At 35.2% G+C, this 18851-nt stretch overlaps 2 protein-coding genes and 1 non-coding gene across 4 annotated transcripts; all 3 read right to left on the reverse strand.

The window, feature by feature from the left end:
• Positions 1 to 967: 967 nt before the first annotated feature.
• Positions 968 to 5076, reverse strand: actc1a (actin alpha cardiac muscle 1a). Its single transcript, XM_051138342.1, has 9 exons — positions 4993 to 5076; positions 4207 to 4358; positions 3939 to 4067; positions 3698 to 3808; positions 2191 to 2275; positions 1915 to 2076; positions 1591 to 1782; positions 1315 to 1496; positions 968 to 1222 (listed from the first exon to the last, which is right to left on the reverse strand). The coding sequence occupies exons 2-9, from the start codon at positions 4333 to 4335 to the stop codon at positions 1079 to 1081; spliced, it is 1134 nt and encodes a 377-aa protein (XP_050994299.1). The 5' UTR covers positions 4336 to 4358; positions 4993 to 5076; the 3' UTR covers positions 968 to 1078.
• Positions 5077 to 11690: 6614 nt separating this feature from the next.
• Positions 11691 to 17493, reverse strand: LOC127151804 (ribonucleoside-diphosphate reductase subunit M2). 2 transcript variants are annotated; one of them, XM_051092128.1, is made up of 11 exons: positions 17109 to 17493; positions 15862 to 15962; positions 15578 to 15646; positions 14529 to 14675; positions 13555 to 13671; positions 13337 to 13470; positions 12969 to 13063; positions 12596 to 12729; positions 12387 to 12491; positions 12169 to 12282; positions 11691 to 12029 (listed from the first exon to the last, which is right to left on the reverse strand). In XM_051092128.1, the coding sequence occupies exons 2-11, from the start codon at positions 15952 to 15954 to the stop codon at positions 11877 to 11879; spliced, it is 1161 nt and encodes a 386-aa protein (XP_050948085.1). In that variant the 5' UTR covers positions 15955 to 15962; positions 17109 to 17493; the 3' UTR covers positions 11691 to 11876. The 2 variants fall into 2 exon arrangements, with proteins under 2 accessions (XP_050948085.1, XP_050948086.1); XM_051092129.1 differs by lacking the exon at positions 17109 to 17493 and adding an exon at positions 16462 to 16471.
• LOC127151894 (small nucleolar RNA SNORD94) lies at positions 13169 to 13304 on the reverse strand. Its single transcript, XR_007824994.1, has one exon. It is a non-coding gene; the product is annotated as a small nucleolar RNA SNORD94 (small nucleolar RNA).
• Positions 17494 to 18851: the final 1358 nt, after the last annotated feature.

An 18851-nucleotide genomic window follows, 5' to 3' on the forward strand; every position in this document is an offset into this window, starting at 1 on the left:
TGTGGGCGCAGCCATTTTATGGGTCTGGCTTCCAGCTATTTTTAGCTGTACAAAACAGCTCGTTTTCCTGCTTGATATTGCAAATTGATGTGTCTTACCATATTATTTTAATGTGTTATCTTAATTATGAACACACTGGTTTGTAGTGCAGTTTTACTGTTTACTGCACGTTGTTATTCTCATTAGAGGGATTGCACTTACTTCACGATTTGTTCAGTTACCCCCATGCACGGTCATATTGGAGATACTCAGATGTAAACAACAGCATGGATTGCATGTGTTATGTACTACTGGATACATTGTTCAGCTAATTTATGTTGTCTAAATCATGAAAAAACATGCGAAACCTGCTGAATCATATAGTGAAGGATTTAGTAAGCAGGAAATATTTTGACAAACTAAAGTTAATAGGTGGTAAAGATACATATGAGCAGTATTAATTATTAGCCTAATATTTCACCTACTTGACCAGAAATGATAAAAACAAACATGAATGTTGTCAAGATTCTTGCCTTGGAAATCCTGGTTCAGTTTGGCCAATCACAAATGCCTTTTGTTCCTCAGACAGTTTTTTGCACACTTCTCCTTGATTTGTTATAATTTTTGGCAGTCTATAGTACTCCAAATGTTTTTCCCGGTCCAACTGATTAGTACAGCTCAAAACATGGCAATAATTGACCATTTTCAGCAGCAATAATCAGCAAAATATGCGAGTTTTGTTCAGTTTAGTGGCATTGTTTAGGCTCAGTGCTGCCAATATGGTCAAATTAATGACGCATCGTGAAAACACTCTGTTGCAGCTAATGAACTGGAAGTCTCGTCTATAGGTTTACTTCCATGTTGAAAAACAAGGTGGGTATGCCTTTTAGTTTATGGTCTATATTCCACGTTACCTGTGTGTAAAGTTTTGAGAAGTTGCATTTTCTTCACCAAATACTCAAAGACAAAACACAATCCGAGACAAAAATACTGTTACACATCAGAACTTTTATTACAACAGTACATGTATATACAGCACAAGGCACAGTACAAATGCATACGGAGGGTTAGTTGGATTGTATTGAAGAAGATTTGAGGTTTAGAAGCACTTCCTGTGGACGATGGAGGGACCTGCCTCATCATACTCCTGCTTGCTGATCCACATCTGCTGGAAGGTGGACAAGGAAGCCAGGATGGAACCGCCAATCCAGACGGAGTACTTGCGTTCAGGGGGAGCAATGATCTAAAGGACGAACATGAGAACATGAATGTAGTTAGACTATAAAATATAGAGTTTTAAAAGAAACAAGCTTATTTAATCAAACATATATTTACCTTGATCTTCATTGTGCTGGGAGCCAAGGCTGTGATCTCCTTCTGCATACGGTCAGCGATACCAGGGTACATGGTGGTACCACCAGACAGGACGTTGTTGGCATACAGATCCTTGCGGATGTCAATGTCGCACTTCATAATGCTGTTGTAGGCGGTCTCATGGATGCCAGCAGACTCCATACCTGTGAGGAGCAAGATTGCAAGCTATGTTAGCAAGGGAGCAATTGTAAAGACAGCAACATGAGGTAATGGAATGAGGTGATGAGGTGAACATACCAATGAAAGAGGGCTGGAAGAGGGTCTCGGGGCAGCGGAAACGCTCGTTTCCAATGGTGATGACCTGGCCGTCGGGCAACTCATAGGACTTCTCCAAAGAGGAGGAAGAAGCAGCAGTTGCCATTTCATTCTCAAAGTCCAGAGCGACGTAGCAGAGCTTTTCCTTAATATCACGGACAATCTCACGCTCAGCTATGGAAAAGAAAAAAACAATTCAATTATTTTGTGTTTATGAAAAAAAGTATCAAGAGTGCCCCCTCTTGAGGCCAGGAGAGCACTTGCTAATTTCTAAACAAAATTTTGTATTATTCCTCTAGCACCCACCAGTAGTCACGAAAGAGTAACCACGCTCGGTCAGGATCTTCATCAGGTAGTCAGTCAGATCACGACCGGCCAGATCCAGACGCATGATGGCGTGAGGAAGAGCGTAACCCTCATAGATGGGGACATTGTGGGTCACACCATCACCAGAGTCCAGCACGATACCTGTAAAACAATGCATTGGCATGTCAAGTATTGCTTTCTAAGTATAACAGATTCAAATAAGAATTAACACCTATAATGTTATGTATTGCTTCTAGTGATTTGATAGACACTGACCGGTGGTACGGCCAGAGGCGTACAGAGAGAGCACAGCCTGAATGGCAACATACATAGCAGGGACGTTGAAGGTCTCAAACATGATCTGAAAAGGGAGAAAAATATTAGTGTCAGCCAGGGTTATTATCATCAGAGCTGGATAGATTACTTTCAAATTCTAATCTGCTACTGATTCCAAATTACAAGACAAAAATTGTAGTTAGTAATATGTATAATCAAACTACTTTTAAATTACTTTTGACCAATCTCATTTATCACATTTATTTTAAATAGGCTCATTTTGATAGGATTATGAAATAGGATAGGATAATATTGATAAAAAAATACAACGATTAAGAAAATAATAGAAATTAATTTTAATATATCAGGGCGACTTCAAGTAGGTGAAAAGGGATCAGATGAGGAAAAAAGTTTTGAACTTTGATGTGTTTGAAAGACAAAAGCCTTCTAAAAATAACCTACAGAGTGACATAATTGTTCATAATTTATATGTGTGAATGTCCACAAAGCTTGAAGACTTTCTGAATGTATATAAGCAGCATTTAAAAGATGAAAAAGAGGAATTAGGGAGAATTAAAAAATTCAATTAATAATATGTAATCATGTAATCGATAAAAAAGCAACTGTAGTCTGATTACAAGTATTTTAAACTGTGATTTAATCTAATTACAAGTACTTCATTTTTGGAATCTGATTCCAGATTACATGTAATCAGTTACTACCCAGCTCTGATTATCTTTAAAACTATAAATATATAAAAAGATGAATTATTAAAAATGCAATGTTACCAATGCAACATTACTTATTTTTTTCTTATTAATTTAAAGTTAAAGTACCAAAATAATTAAAGCTGAATAAACTAAAATTTAAAGTAAAACTTAAAAGTATATAGACATATTCAAAATAAATAATAATAATAAGACAAAAACACACAAAATTACAACTACAATGAAAATGAAAACAGAAAATATACAATTTGAATTCAAAATATTAACAAAAACCATGATGGTATATAAATGACACTAAAATAACACTGGTTTCGGCACCAATAATGGTAAACACACTCTAAAACCCAAGTCTAAGGGGCCACAAAGGGGTGCTAGAGTGTCTGTGAAAAGGTTTCTGAGAAAATTATGTAATAAAACTTGTCAGAATAATACATAGAAATTAATTAATAAAAATGAAATAATACATAGTCATTTTACATTTATAAAGTTATAATATTTACATTTTTTACAGTATAAATGAGTTTGAAATTATATGCTGCCACTAGGGTCCCTCGCCTGTGGTTTTCCCAAGTAATTGGGCTACTTTAACACTGTCGCCACGGTTTAACGTGATATTTAGCCCCTGGAATGCAAATTTTACCAGGGGAACCCTGCCAAAACAAACATGTATCTAGTTTTGAGTAGCAATTGGGTGGGTTTTGTTGCGTAAACCTGGCAACCCTGCTCACCAGAGGATCATCACATTTATAAAAAGTTTGTAAACCCCTGCATTAGCTTACCTGTGTCATCTTCTCCCTGTTGGCTTTAGGGTTGAGAGGGGCCTCGGTGAGCAGAGTTGGATGCTCTTCAGGGGCCACACGGAGTTCATTGTAGAAGGTGTGATGCCAGATCTAAAAATGTTTAAATATGCCATTACATCATTAGATGAATGCAGGGAGTGAATCCGAACATTGGATGTAGCTTACTAACAGGAATTCCTTTTAACGAATAATAAAACTGCCAAATGAACTCCTTTTCTACCTTTTCCATGTCATCCCAGTTGGTGATGATGCCGTGCTCGATGGGGTATTTCAGAGTAAGGATACCTCTTTTGCTCTGAGCCTCATCTCCCACGTAGCTGTCTTTCTGACCCATACCGACCATCACACCCTAACAGAACAGAGTCATGGGTTATCACCAAGCATCTGTAGTTCTGTTATTTTGCATAATACATTGCAATGATTTTCCAAGGCCAATATGTTATATGTTAGCAGGAACCAGGCATTGACTACATGCTTTGGAGACCCACCTGGTGACGGGGTCTGCCAACAATAGAGGGAAAGACAGCACGGGGAGCATCATCACCGGCGAATCCAGCCTTGACCAAACCAGAACCGTTGTCGCACACGAGGGCGGTAGTCTCATCGTCGTCACACATGATTGGTCTTTTTTAGGATGGTCCTAGGAGAAAGAAAACGGTTTAGGAAGAGTGTATGATTACAAATAACCCTTTTAGAACATACTCTACAATCCTCTAAAATGTTTTAGACAACATCAGTTAAGGTCAAAGGCCAAAAAGCAGCACAGCAGATCCCCTTCAAACTATTTTAGGCATCAGCTCTTGTCATTCCGAGTGGAAGCCCCTGACTGAGTGTCCTATCTGTAGCTATTTCACAGTTGTCTGATGACAAATGACAGCAGGACCTAAGGGTCGCCTCCTCAGCTGTCTAGAAACTGTAGCATGTGTCAATTCACTACATCTGTCGATGACTCGCTCTATTAGTGCATCTTCAAGCCACCCATGAGATGTGGATTCTAACCCAATGAATCCTTTAGTCAATCAAATACAGCTAGTTACAACTGCTCACTTTCAGCATTATTTCTTTATGTTAGCAATGGGCAACCATCTGTTTTCATACATTTCTCTAGCTATAGCTACAAGTACAGCCAATTGTCCACCATCTGCATCAACTATTCCAGAGTTTAATATTCCTTCCCATGTAGGAGTTGAAGTGCTGGGTTATTCCTGTTCAAATCTCTGTCTCTGTCTTTCCTGAAGTAGTCCATAGAGATAAAGGTAGTAGCAAGCACTCACCAAGTTGTAGCACAAGACTGGGGTTTCTGCTGGGATGAAGGGCATGTGAGAAGGATGCCTCTTAAATATGCTAGTGGTTGGGGGGGCTGGGGTTCAGGGGCGGGCTCAGGAGTTCACACAAGACCAAATAAGAGATGCTAGAAAATGGCCTATAGCCAGGATATCCTGTACTCGGTGGTCTCTGACTTGATTACCATAATGGACAGATGTTTCTTAAAGAGGTGACAGATCCTCTTTGCTTGCAAAATTAGCAGTGGAAATCTGTTTGTTATGATTTGAGAGCCAAATGGAAGGCCAAAAGAAGTCTTTGATTGTTTTCCATTTCTTTTAACATGTCATATTCTGTTATTTGTGTGAGAAAAAACATAAAATAGTTGATTTATGTGATTTATTCATAAAGAACAGCATTGTTTTCTTTGTATGCGGCTAAAGAAAAACATTAATTACATTTATGCAATATACATTACATTAAAGTATATTACATACCATTCTTGTAAGGATAACAGTTATTAGACAACATTAGAGTTTTCTATTTTATAGTTGGCAGATGTTGAAAATTTTGTTGTACATTTTTACATTTAGATGACCTTTGCCATCATCTAACACGCACTTAATCTTTAAAAACACTAATAATTTGATAACACTGTTAATATTAAGCAAATTTCGAAATTAATGTGATGCTGAAAGCTTAATACTGAAAGTTTTGCTGTTGTTAAATTAAACTAAAACTATAAAAAATATTTCTGTTATCTTGAAAATAAAGCTGAAATAAAACAAAATATAAATATTAGTTGAAAGCTTAAACTTAAAGATGAAAAAATAAATCAAAAAATCTAAATAACTACAAAATAATACATAGAAATAAAATAAATAAAATGACTATAATACTAATGAAAATTAAGCTAAAAAGAAATATTAAAAACTAAAAAAAATGACACACACAAATATAATATTAAAATTTAGTTAAAAATTTAGTTTTTTAGTTTTAATTTAGACATATATCTTAATATATTATAATATTGACCATTTCTTGTCCAGTAATAATTGTATCAACAAGAATATTAATATTAATTAAGCCATTTTTGTTGTTACCTAAAACTAAAACTTGAAATAAAAATTATAAATATATAATTATATTAAATTATAAATAAAACTAACAAACAGAAACAAACTATATATATATAATAAAATTTTTAATTGAATTACTATTATACATATCATTTTTTAAATTTAACAAAGCTAAATAAAAATATTTAGAAATAAATGACAACTGGGGGGGGTATTAATATTAGACAATAGCACATGGAAAAGAGTTTGTGATTGCCATTGTTGTCCTTACCTAAAACTAAATCTTGAAATAAAAATGAAATTAAATAAAATATACATATTAAATGAAAAAAATTAAAAATAAAAATAAGAAACAAACCCAAATAAAACAATTTTACATTGAAGTACTATTACATATAAATGTTTAAAATTAACAAAGCCAAATAAAAATATTTAAAATTAAATGACAACTGAAAATACACACACACACAAACAAAAAAACAATTAACACTGTTTGGTGGTTTTAAATTGTTTGTGTTTTATTTATTTTTTTCAAACATATATTAATATATATTACAATAATATAATATATATTTTAATATTGACCATTTCTTGTACAATAATAATTGTATAGAAAAGAATATTAAAATTATTTAAGCATAAGAAGACAATAGCACACGGAAAAGACTTTCTGATTGTACATTTGTGTGTGTATAATGGCAAACAACATGTTTAAATGTTCATTTTAAGGTTTTAGCTATTTAACGTTTTAGTTTTAGTATTCAGCAACTATTTGCACCAATACGAAAGTCAGGAAATCACACATCATGACCTTTGACCCAGAACAATGTCAAAAAATGATTTGACTTCACAGGCATTTGAAAGACAGAGGATGTAACACTAGACGTGTGGGGTCACATTTAGGAGCCAGACCTGAGTAACACCACCTTTGTCAAATGGCCTGGGCCCTGGTATGCGATCGGGCCCACAACATGCCAGACAGCTGAGAGGTGTGGGGGTGTTAAGAAGGACCCATGTCCTTTCTCTCAACTGCTGTTCTCTGATTGGCCCAGCTCTGTCCTTTTAGGGTCATGTTGAGTGACAGGTGCTCCTGGCTACACATCAGTGCTGCTCCTCGGGGCTGCTTGCTTGGCTCCAACTCCTTATTTGTCACCTTCTCCCCCGTTATCTCTTTCGCTCAACACTATGAGAAAACAACAGCGCTATGATGAATATGGTTTTGTAAAATGCAAGTACACATGTACTTTAGGTCAAAACATGCATTTCATAACTGATTCATCTTCTTTTAACATCTCAGAAGGAACATTTGGCGTTAAAGGTGGCGTTGCCTCCTGTTTTGGCGTGTTTGTTATCTTGTATTGTTTCAGGCTTACAGGCGATAATGTTCTATTTGTGTTCCTTGAAGCTCAAGCCTGACTGAAAAAGACAGTGATATCAGTGTGATAGTATTTTCTAACCTTTTGTTATCAGATTTCTGGAGTTTCTTCTAGACCCTTCGGCTTGCTGTGCCAAAGCTGGATTATGTGGGAACATTTCTGAGCACCGTAAAGTTAACGTCTCTTTGTTAATGTGCTATTATTAGCCTTTTTCGTGCTAGCTTGATAGACAGAACACAATCCACTCGGATTCCCTTGAACCCTCATGTACTAAGCGATACTAACATCTTATTATAGCCCCGATGATGTTGTCTACCAAAATTAGGCCGTTGCTAATTGTTTCTTTGCGGTTCTTTTACTTTCTGGTGAAATAACGCTGAAAAATGTGCATTTGAGACATTCATAAAAGATAAAGAAAGGAATTTGGGTGTTCCAATTAAGCTATTAATGTACAGTAACAGCTGTATTTCTGCTGTGGTAATATTTATTGGGTTGTGGTCTGTTAGCGCTGCTGTGTGGGAGGCCGAGTGGTCAAACAAAGCAAGCTACCAACACAAGCACTTTGACAGGGTCCTGTCTCCTTAAAAGGGCATGTAGGGGACACAGGATTTGGCTGTTTCAGACAGCTGCGCTTACCAGTAGACCCCCAATTGGACAGTGGCAACTGTTGGGCCCAAATGCTTTTTAACATTCATTATATTGGGAACAATGGTTTGTTGATCAACCTGTTTGTGGCTTGACCCTGCTGGGCCATTCCAGAGAGGGATGTGGATTATTTGGCGGGCTGATGGCGGCTACAGTGTTTGCAGGGCCTTGTGTGTCTGAGACACACAATTTAAGGTTGAATTCACTTTTTTGTGTCAAATGTGAGTACATAAAAGATGAGTTAATGTCCTGCTATTTCCATAACACCAACAAAAAATGAATTTATTAGGAGAGAGAGAGAGAGAGAGAGAGAGAGAGAGAATAATAATAATTCTTGCCAGTAAGCAAATATTATTATTGTTTCCTAAAACTAAAACTTGATTAAAATAAATCTGAAATAAAATAAAATATACTTATTAGATGAAAAACTTTAAATAGAAACAAACTGAAATAAGTTTACATAGAAATACTATTACATTTTACTTCCAGTCAAAAGTTTTTGAACAATACGATTTTTAATGTTTTTTTTTTAAAGAAGTCTCTTCTGTTCACCAAGCCTGCATTTATTTGATCCAAAGTACAGCAAAAACAGTACAATTCTGAAATATTTTTACTATTTAAAATCACTGTTTTTTTATTTGATTGTATTTTAAAATGTAATTTATTTCTGTGACTTTAAAGCTGAATTTTTAGCATCATTACTCCAGTCATATGATCCTTCAGAGATCATTCTAATATTCTGATTTGCTGCTCAAAAAAACATTTATTTTTTATCTATTTTATCTTTTATGAATATAAAGTTCAGAAGAACAGCATTTATCTGAAATAGAAATCGTTTGTAACGTTATAAATTATCATTACTTTTGATCAGTTTAAAGCATCCGAAAGTATCCTCCTACATAAAAGTATGAATTTTTATAATTTCTTTCTCAAAGAAAAAAAAATCCAGATTTTTGAATGGTATAGTGTATAATGTTACAAAAGCTTTTTATTTCAGATAAATGCTGATCTTTGGATCTTTCTATTCATCAAAGGATCCTGAAAAAAAGTTCTCAATTGTTTTAAATATTGATGATGATAATAATAATAAAAATAATGTTTCTTGAGCAGCAAATCAGCATATTAGAATGATTTTTAAAGGATCATGTGACACTGAAGACTGGAGTAATCATGCTGAAAATTTAGTTTTGATCACAAGAATAAATTACATTTTTTAAAATGTATTCAAATAGAAAGCAGTTATTTTAAATAGTAAAAATATTTCACAATATTACTGCTTTTGCTGTTTTTTTTTTTGTTTTTTTTTTTTTTGTTTGTTTTGTTTTGTTTTGTTTTTATCAAATAAATGCAGGCTTGGTAAGCATAAGATAATTCTTAAAAACATTAAAAATCTTACTGTTCAAAAACTTTTGACTGGTAGTGTAAATTAAACAAAGTTAAATAAGAATATTCAAAGAATTATTTCAAAAAGCATGACAAAAACATGACAAAACCAAAACAAATGACAGAAGCACATAACAAAATGACTCAAATAAAAAAAAAAAATTACAACTGAAAATACTATATATATATATATATATATATATATATATATATATATATATATATATATATATATATATTCAAATTCAAGAAATGTATAATTACTAATAAATAAATACAATAATAGTATATAAAAACTAACTAAAATAACAATAAAAAATAAATAAGCTCACACTTTATTTTAAGGTCCAATTCTCACTATTAACTAACTTTTAACTACAACTTTTGTTAAAATAAACTCCTAATTTGCTGCTTATTAATAGTTATGAAGGTAGTTGTTAAATTTAGGTATTGGGTAGGGTTAGGGATCTAGAATATGGTCTTGCAAAATAGGGCATTAATATGTGCTTTACAGTATCCACCAGGTTTAGTAGAATAATAACGAGAGTAACAATGTGGAGTAAACGGTAAAACTGTTTGCACTACAAACCAGTGTGTTCATAATTAAGCCAATACATTAAAATAATATAGTAAGACACACCAATTTGCATTATTAAGCAGCAAAACAAGCTGTTTTGTACAGCTAAAAGCTGGATGCGGATGAGACAGATTTACAAATGACCGTGCCTGCTCTTACGGAAAAGAAAAACAGTCAATATGCTAGTAATATGCATTATAGTTAATACTGAGACCATAAGTAGTAGTAGTAACGGTAACCAAATTTGCCAAAGAAAAAAACTAAAATATTTATAGAAGACAAAAAAATATAATATATATATATAAGACAAAGAAGACAGGTGAAGTGTTTTTGTGAGAAACAAACTCAAGACAGGGAAAGCATTTGCATCACTTTGGTGTATTTGTGTCTATATACCAGTGTGGCTTATACTACCTGTTGTAACACTGATCTGTTTCTGTGAGAAGTCTGATAACAAGATCTACAGTGTGTCAATGTGTTGACTAAAGCAGCTGTTGTTCCAAAGGACTCTTTAGAATTGACCGCTGACAGGTGCGCTAATGAGAAAACACCATATAAATGATCCTCACAGTAATGTATATGCCCCAGAGCCAATCAGTTCACATTCAGACACTCATATCTGCTTTGACAGAAAGACTCAGATGTTCGTGACTATTCATTGTTTTTACAGCAGCGCCAATCAACTGACAAGTCAGTGACAGTTGGATCACACTCCAAAATAGAAATTCACGAGGAAGTAATACTTGTCTTAGTGGATACAAAACACACATAAATGTTTTGAGCAATTTGGCTATTTGAAAGCTGTTAAGACAATGTTAACTCTTTTCCAAGGGGTGTTTCTATGACTTAAAGCTCATGCTGTCCCATGCAGAAATTGTTTTGCAACGTCCGGAAAGCACTTAGAGGAGAACGACCGGTCACCAGCTCATGCCAGGAGTGTCCTAGATAATGACTACTATAAATATATGGAGTGCTTTAGAAGTTTCCATGTCAGCAATGTTGTTCATTACAGGTGTGCATGGAGAAAACCATTTAATCCACTCAGTGTATAAAACATTTTTTGATTAAACTCGAAAACGTCTGCACTTCCATATGAAATTGAAAAATTTGCAATGTGAATACTGGCTGGTAACTGTCAGCTCATTGTATTAAACAATTTTAACATCAGTTAACTATTGCTATGAAAACCAGCCATCAGTGAATTTCTTGATTCTCTAACCTACCTCAGTGAAAACAGAGAGGGACATTTTAAACAAGACTGTGGTTGCAGTCAGTAAGCCTGCTCCAATTCAGGAAGAAGCTATAAAGTTTACAGCAGCTGAAAGAATTTAACAAAAGCGGCCAGGAGGCATAACTTCATGCGTTATATTTTGTTTTCTGGAAGTTGATCTGCACTATATGTACACTTACATGGTCATATGCAGCTGTTGAAAAATACTTTTGTCTTACCAAATTACCCCCTGTTAACAGCTGAACTTCAGCACCAATTATTTAAGACTACTTTATTAAAAATAACCTGTTTGCATTAAATAGATGCATGCCACAATAAAATGAGGTGTGTGACCAAAACTCTAGAGCTTCAGACAAGTGTATAACTACTCCTGGTCTTCACCATGCCCAAAACGCAAAACAAATAGAAAAGCCGCAAGTAGATGGTTTCTTTTTATTATTATTTAAAACAACAAAAATAAAAAGTCACTTTAGTATTAATCATTAAAACAAAAGTTAAAGAAAAAAAGATCCACAAGCTGTGGACATTAGGGATGTTGAAACCCCTCAGAGTCCAAAGAGTTCATAGCTTTTAAAGTGTCCATTCAGGCACCCAGATTGAGTCTTTAAAAATCAGCATCCAGTCTGAAAGTGTTATCTGTGGGTCCGGACATGACTCCCATTCGCTGGTACTCGCCGACTCGCTTCTCAAAGAAGTTGGTCTTGCCCTCTAAGGAAATGTTCTCCATGAAGTCAAAAGGATTTTCCACTCTATAGATCTAGAAGGCAATTAAGGTAAATTAGTTAACACACCAGTTGAAACAGGCACATAAGGCTACTGATCCGAGGTTGGTAAAGACTATACTGCCACCATGAGCAGAGATGTAAAACTACAAAAAAGGCACCAAATAAACATACCTTGTCAAATCCCAGCTCCAGCAGAAGTCTGTCAGCCACAAACTCAATGTATTGCTTCATCAAGTCACAATTCATGCCGATAAGCTTAACTGGCAGAGCATCAGTCAGGAATTCCTAAGAAGTTAAGACAAATTAGATTTTTTGCCAATGCTGAAGTTACAGTATAGCTTCTACTAACAAACAAATATATACACATATGCAGTTATTAAAACACAAACCTGTTCTATTTCAACTGCATTCATGATGATTTTCTTTACGGTTGCTTCTGAAGGTTTGTTGATCAAGTGCTTGAACATGAGGCAGGCGAAGTCACAATGAAGACCCTGTAAGGATAATGAGAATAAACATTAAGACCACATCTTTAACTTTCACACTACACTCCCAAATGCATTTGTACCCTTGTTTGGGCGAGTCTCAAAATGGTTACCTCATCTCTGCTGATAAGCTCATTTGAGAATGTGAGTCCAGGCATCAGTCCTCTCTTCTTTAGCCAGAAAATAGATGCAAAAGACCCGGAGAAGAAGATTCCTTCCACAGCAGCAAAAGCCACCACTCTCTCACCTGAATACAAAGACTTCAATTAGCTCAAGCCATTTAAAATAAAATAAGCAACTATAATATATAAAAGCCAGTTCACTCCACTGAATTTATACATTAAAAAAAACAAAAAAACAAAACAAAACAAACCTGACACACATATAAACCTTATGTCCTCAGAATTGTGAGTTTTTATTTATTTATTTATTTATTTATTTATTTATTATTCAGTGGCAGAAACAGGCTTTCAAAATACAACATACCATATTGTGCATTTTTGTCTCCAATCCAGTTGAGTGCCCAGTCAGCCTTCTTCTTTACGCAAGGCATCGTCTCAATGGCATTGAAAAGATATTCTCTACAAGACAAAAAAAAAAAAAAAAAAAAAAAAAAAAAAAAAAAAAAGACACTTCATTAGTCAGCTAAACACTGAATACACGGATCATTAAACAAGCATGTTTATGGAGCTCAGTCAAGGCGATCGTTTCGTGCTGACGCCCTACAGCCAGCTAACCACATGTCCACTGATTTTGGGCAGTCAACACTCAGCTCCCATTATCAGCTGAGGTCCGTACCCCTGCGCCACTCATCATTGCCCCAAACAACTCCAACATCAAACTCAAAAGCTCACCTCTCTTTGGAATCTTTGATGTAGGTGTCGATCAACAGACTGTACATTTCAGAGTGGATGTTTTCCATGGCAATCTGGAAACCGTAGAAGCAACGGGCTTCAGTCACTTGGACTTCCTGTGTAAATCGCTCCACCTAGAGAAAAATCACAGAAGACAAGCGATTAGGGATCGAACGGCTTTTTACATACTTTGCACACAAGTTTGCCTCTGCACTCACCAAGTTCTCATTGACAATGCCATCACTCGCAGCAAAGAACGCCAAGACATGAGAGATGAAATATCTCTCCTCATCTTTCAAGGACTCCCAGTGCTGAAGATCTTTGGACAGGTCAACCTTAGAGAAAATTTAAATGCAAAACATTAGACGTGAAGCAATCTAAAAACCAAATGGTAGCAGCAGCTATAAATGGGTTAGTTCACCCAAATATTAAGAATTGTATCATTACTCACCCTCACATCGTTCCAAAACTGTAAGACCTTCGTTCATCTTCAGAACACACATTAAGATTTTTGATGAAATACGAGACCTTTCTGACCTGCAACGCAACTACCATGTTCAAAGCCTAGTAAGGTACAAAGAACATCGACAAAACGGTCCATGTGACATCAGTGGTTCAACCGTAATTTAATGAAGCTACAAAAACATTGTGTGTGCAAGAACAAATAAATTTTATTCAACAATTTCTCCTCCACACCACCCTAGCACCATTTTGGAGAGTACCACGGCACATGTGCGTTCTTTGATTTGGACATAAGACACGCATGTGGTGCTTTTTGACGTAGAATGCATATGCATCATCGTACTCTCCAAAATGGCACTAGGGTGATGTGGAGGCAAAAAAAAAAAAAAAAAAAAAAAAAAAAGAATAAATAATCAGTATTTTTGTTTTCTTTGTGCAACAAAAATTATTCTTGTAGCTTCATAAAATTAAAGGTTGAATGTTCTTGATACCTTCCTAAATCTTGAGCATGGCAGGACCCTTGCTGTCTATGTAGGGTCAGAGAGCTCCTAATTTGTGTTCCAAAGATAAACAAAGGTCTTATGGGTTTGGAACGACATGAGGGTGAGTAATTGACTGTTCATTTCTGGGGCAACCATCCATTTAAGGTTGTGTTTGGTGCCATATTTAGGACCCATAAGGATATGGGACAAACTTAATTTCATCTGTGGTACAAAATATTGATGCTTACCTCTTCTGCGGTCCAGAAAGAGGCCTCTGCCTTCTTGTACATCTGCCAGATGTCATGGTACTGAATTGGGAAAATGACAAAGCGGTGGGGGTTCTCCTTCAGAAGGGGCTCCTCCTCCACAGCCACTTTCCTAGCTTTTGTCTGCTCCTTTAAAGCAAAAGAGTAAAATTTTAGATTCAGCAACAAATATACCAAACTAATCCACAACCAGTGTGAATGGGAGGAGCACAAAATCATCCCAACACAACTATTGCCATTAAGGATAAAAACTATGCACAAAATTCTTAATGATTTGCCAGTCAAGCGTCACATTTTAAAGATTTGAAAACCAAAATGTCTCAATGCACTTATTTTACATAAGTTCTCAACTATGCCGCATTAAAAACGCTTAAATATTTACCATTTGACCAATATGCCTGAAAGCTAGTTTTGCCAGGGTTTGTTGCCTTAACCATTTTCATATTACTGAATCCAAACATTTGTTTCCCTTCGTGGCTTTTATAAGTGTGGGTCCATAGAAGGTTTCCGTTTCATTCATCTCTCCAAGTGATACTACTACTTCCGGTCTAGTTTGCCGGTAAAACAAGAGTGCTCTTTTTTTTTTAACCACAAAAAATTTGCAAGAAAATAATGTGGTCACATAAACATTGTCATGCAGAATGAGAGCATTTTCATATTTACATGCTTGCTTTCACTTAAATTCTGCGTCGTTTACACAACATTAAACCGCCTCAAGCTCCTGACCCGCCAAAACAAGACAATACCTAATAAATTAAGGGTCTCAAAACACAAAATAACTCGAATTGTAACTGACCACATATCAGGTACTTCACTAAAATTTGCTTTACGAGCTATTGTTCTTATTAAAAGCCAGGATGGTTTGGATGGACTAGCCTAACTTGGCGCGCTCTGACTCCGTCAAATTTCTTCTATCACTTTGAAGACATCACTCAGAAAATAACTAATCATTTAAAATACCATGCATTTTACATGCACTGATGTTGTAAATGCTGAAGAATTTTGCAGGAATGCAGTTTAAGTGAACTTACCTCTGAATCATCAAATATTTTGCGCGCCGTTTTGGACGCCAGGATTCTGGTGGAGTTCAGACTAGGTGGCTGAGGACAAAAACAAATCACTCATTTAGGATCTACATCGTGATTAACTGTTTAGTATTTGCCTTTTAATCAATCAAATTTAACGTTTCTATCAGAATATAGGGGTACTGATCTAAACAGAAAAGATTTAAAGCATCTCACTACACGTTTTAGAAATAACTACACGTTAAATATGATAACACCTACAAAAACAATAATCATGATGATAAACTTACCGTATTTTCTTTGTCCACTAAGGACATTTTATTCATTTTTGCAGAAACGGCGTTTTCATTCTTGGATTTCAGTGGAGAGCGAGTTGACAACATTGTTAAAGCTTAGAGTGTCAGGTAAAAGAGAAAATAAAGATATGTTGAAAACAAATAAAGGAAATAACTTTTAAAACAAAGTCAGCTACAAATAAATAAAACGGAAAGTATAAGCTTGAAGATCTACAGTCCAGCTGGAGGAAAGAAAACGAAGGATGAACGCCGGGTGCTCTTTTATATATTCGATTTTTGGCGCTCATTCTCAGCCAATAGAAGAGGGCAAACCTCCTCGCTTTGTTTGGTCCTTTTAACTTTTTTCATCAGATGAACCAATCAGAATTCTCCAAAACCTCACGAGAGCTACGCCTAGCGGGAAATTCAAACGTGTTGGGGGATGCAAAATGTTGCACAAACAGGTTAAAAAGGCGCGAATGTAAAACAAAAGCTATGTATTTTTATCTCTAAGTATTTAATTTACAATATACTAAAGTGTACGAAATGTGTTCAAATTAACAGCCCACACAAGAAAACGTTTACAGAAAGTATATAATATTAGTATTTGTTTACCGTTTATCTTAATGAGTTGGCATCATTTGTAATTCCATTTGAACATAAGGTTCATGAAAATGACATACAGCGCCAGTAAAAACTTGTTTTACTACTAATAAAAAAAAATCATGATTACTGTAACGTTAGTCGAACCAGGGTAACCACAAATTATAAAACAACATCGTTTTGCTATACTGACCATAATTTAACAATGGTATTTGTAGTAAAACTGTCTTTATACAAATGGCAATCAATGCGATAAAAAAAGAAAAAAAAGAAAAACATGGTTACTACACGTTTACTATAATAAAACCATGGTAATTTTTGTAATGAACTCAAGTCAAGAATGACTGCAGTTGTCGGTAACATAAAGATTTAACAGCACACAATAAATATTGTTTAAGCAAAACAACATCTCCGCTGCTGTTTAAGGGAAACACATGGTCAAAAACATTTTTTATAACTTTGCAGCCACAAATCTAAGCCTATTTCAACAACAAACCCCCTCCCGAAAGGCAGCAATGGTTTGGCGCCAGATTTGAGTAAACAATCATAACAAATACATAACGTCAATCAGTCCTATCACCCAGAATACATCCAAAAACTGAAATATTCATTTTTAATGGTTTATACAAAACTATTCATGTGATCTTTGAATTTACTACCTTCATAAAATCATCCTGACGTGGCGAAAAATGTTTTGTTTTTCTTCTTCTTGTTTTTCTCGTCCACGAGCACTAACATGTTGTTGGGTATCGTTAATTTATAAAGCATGCTATTTTAGTGTCTAAAAATAAAGAGACTAAGTATATGTATTTTATTGGCGATTAAGCATTACACCACAACAAACGATCAGCTGTTAAACCTACAGCTCACCACAACCAAAGCAAAACGCCTTCCTACGAGTTTGAGATTAATTGCAAGATCTACATTAAAAACAATAACCCAAACTGTGTTAAATACGCATTTTGCAAAAAGCAAAAATATTAAAATCCGATTTTGTTTTATAACAAAAACATTTCAAGGACGCGGGAGTCGACAAAGTACAATAAAAACCCACAAAGAGAGGTCACTGCCTGGGATCAAATACAGCATGTTTTTAGATAATGCTCTCTAGTGGCAGGAGGACGATAATTACACGTGACATGTTGGTTTTGTAACTCATCAAATTGTGGTAATAAAGCAAAACATTCGTGTTAACAAAAAAGCTGCATATATGTCTAGTATTTTACTTACAGATATTATTTATTGAGTTATTAAAATAATAGCTTGTTCTGTGTTTTTGACTGAATGATAAAACAAATAGAGCAAATATTCCAACCCAAAATAAAGATATAGTATTTTTAGCTACTGTGAAATCACTATGTTACCCTTAACCAAAAAACCAGTCTTAAGTAGCACGGGTACATTTGTAGCAATAGCCAACAATACATTGCATGGGTCAAAATCATCGATTTTTCTTTTATGCCAAAAATCATTAGGATATTAAGTAAAGATCATGTTCCATTAAGATATTTTGCAAAACTTAATTTGCTTAGTAATATGCATTGCTAAGAACTTCGTTTGGACATTGTTAAAGGCGATTTTATTAATATTTAGATTTTTCACAGTCAGATTCAAATAGTTGTATCTCGGCCAAATATCCTATCCTAACAAACATTACATAAATGGAAAGCTTATTTATTCGGCTTCCAGATGATTAAAATGGACCCGTATGACTTGTTTTGTAGTCCTGGGTTAACGTTACATATAGTACGATCATCAGCCCTTTGGTGGAAATAAAACAAATCCTCGAACAGTTATGCCATACAGTAACCAGCAGGGGGCGCAACTCACCTTTATTATAATTTTCCTTTTGCAAGACATTTAAAATGTCTGCATTTGCGAAAAGTTGTTAAAAGGCTATTATCAGTATTTATGACAAACAACTAATGGTCAAATCCAAATATAGCGTAAAACTAGCTCTTCACAAGAAAAAAAGACAGTTCACGTAATATTAGGCCATAGTCGAGTTTTCCCATTTTGCATACTTCTCACTTTGGTTTAGAATCATCGTTAAAACTGCATTTTACGTCAACTTTAAGCGCTGTAACAGTGTCTTTTGTTTTTTCTTTGTGTTCTTTTTTCGTTTGGAAATATCGGTCAGTAAGGCAAATGGGCGGAGACCCAGGCTTGTCAGTCAAGCTGCTGTTGCCATATTTACAACTCGTCTTCCTCTGTGATTGGTCGCGCCCCCTAACCGCTCCACAACGGAGCGACGTGATTGGACGAGGTTTGTTACTGGGTGTTGTGGGGTGACAATGTTGAGAATTGACGTTGAGCTGGTGTTGTGTAACTGTGTCGTCACAGCAGTTCATGGCTATGTAATGATCCTATTGTTTTCCGTTCTACGTTTTACACGTCGTGTA

This window comes from Labeo rohita, chromosome 20 (assembly GCF_022985175.1).
Source record: "Labeo rohita strain BAU-BD-2019 chromosome 20, IGBB_LRoh.1.0, whole genome shotgun sequence".
In the NCBI taxonomy this organism is placed as follows: Eukaryota; Metazoa; Chordata; class Actinopteri; order Cypriniformes; family Cyprinidae; genus Labeo; species Labeo rohita.

Bases quoted from the DNA above. Each gene is read 5' to 3' on its own strand.
- actc1a (XM_051138342.1), bottom strand. From the start codon at position 4,335: ATGTGTGACGACGATGAGACTACCGCCCTCGTGTGCGACAACGGTTCT. The intron at 3,809-3,938 runs GTAGAAAAGGAG...AAACATTTTTAG, and splicing joins ACTGGGATGACATGGAAAAG to ATCTGGCATCACACCTTCTA. The intron at 2,077-2,190 runs GTCAGTGTCTAT...ATTGTTTTACAG, and splicing joins CGCCTCTGGCCGTACCACCG to GTATCGTGCTGGACTCTGGT.
- LOC127151804 (XM_051092128.1), bottom strand. From the start codon at position 15,954: ATGTTGTCAACTCGCTCTCCACTGAAATCCAAGAATGAAAACGCCGTT. The intron at 13,672-14,528 runs GTAAGCATCAAT...ATTTTCTCTAAG, and splicing joins CTTTCTGGACCGCAGAAGAG to GTTGACCTGTCCAAAGATCT. The intron at 13,064-13,336 runs GTGAGCTTTTGA...TTTGTCTTGTAG, and splicing joins ATCAAAGATTCCAAAGAGAG to AGAATATCTTTTCAATGCCA.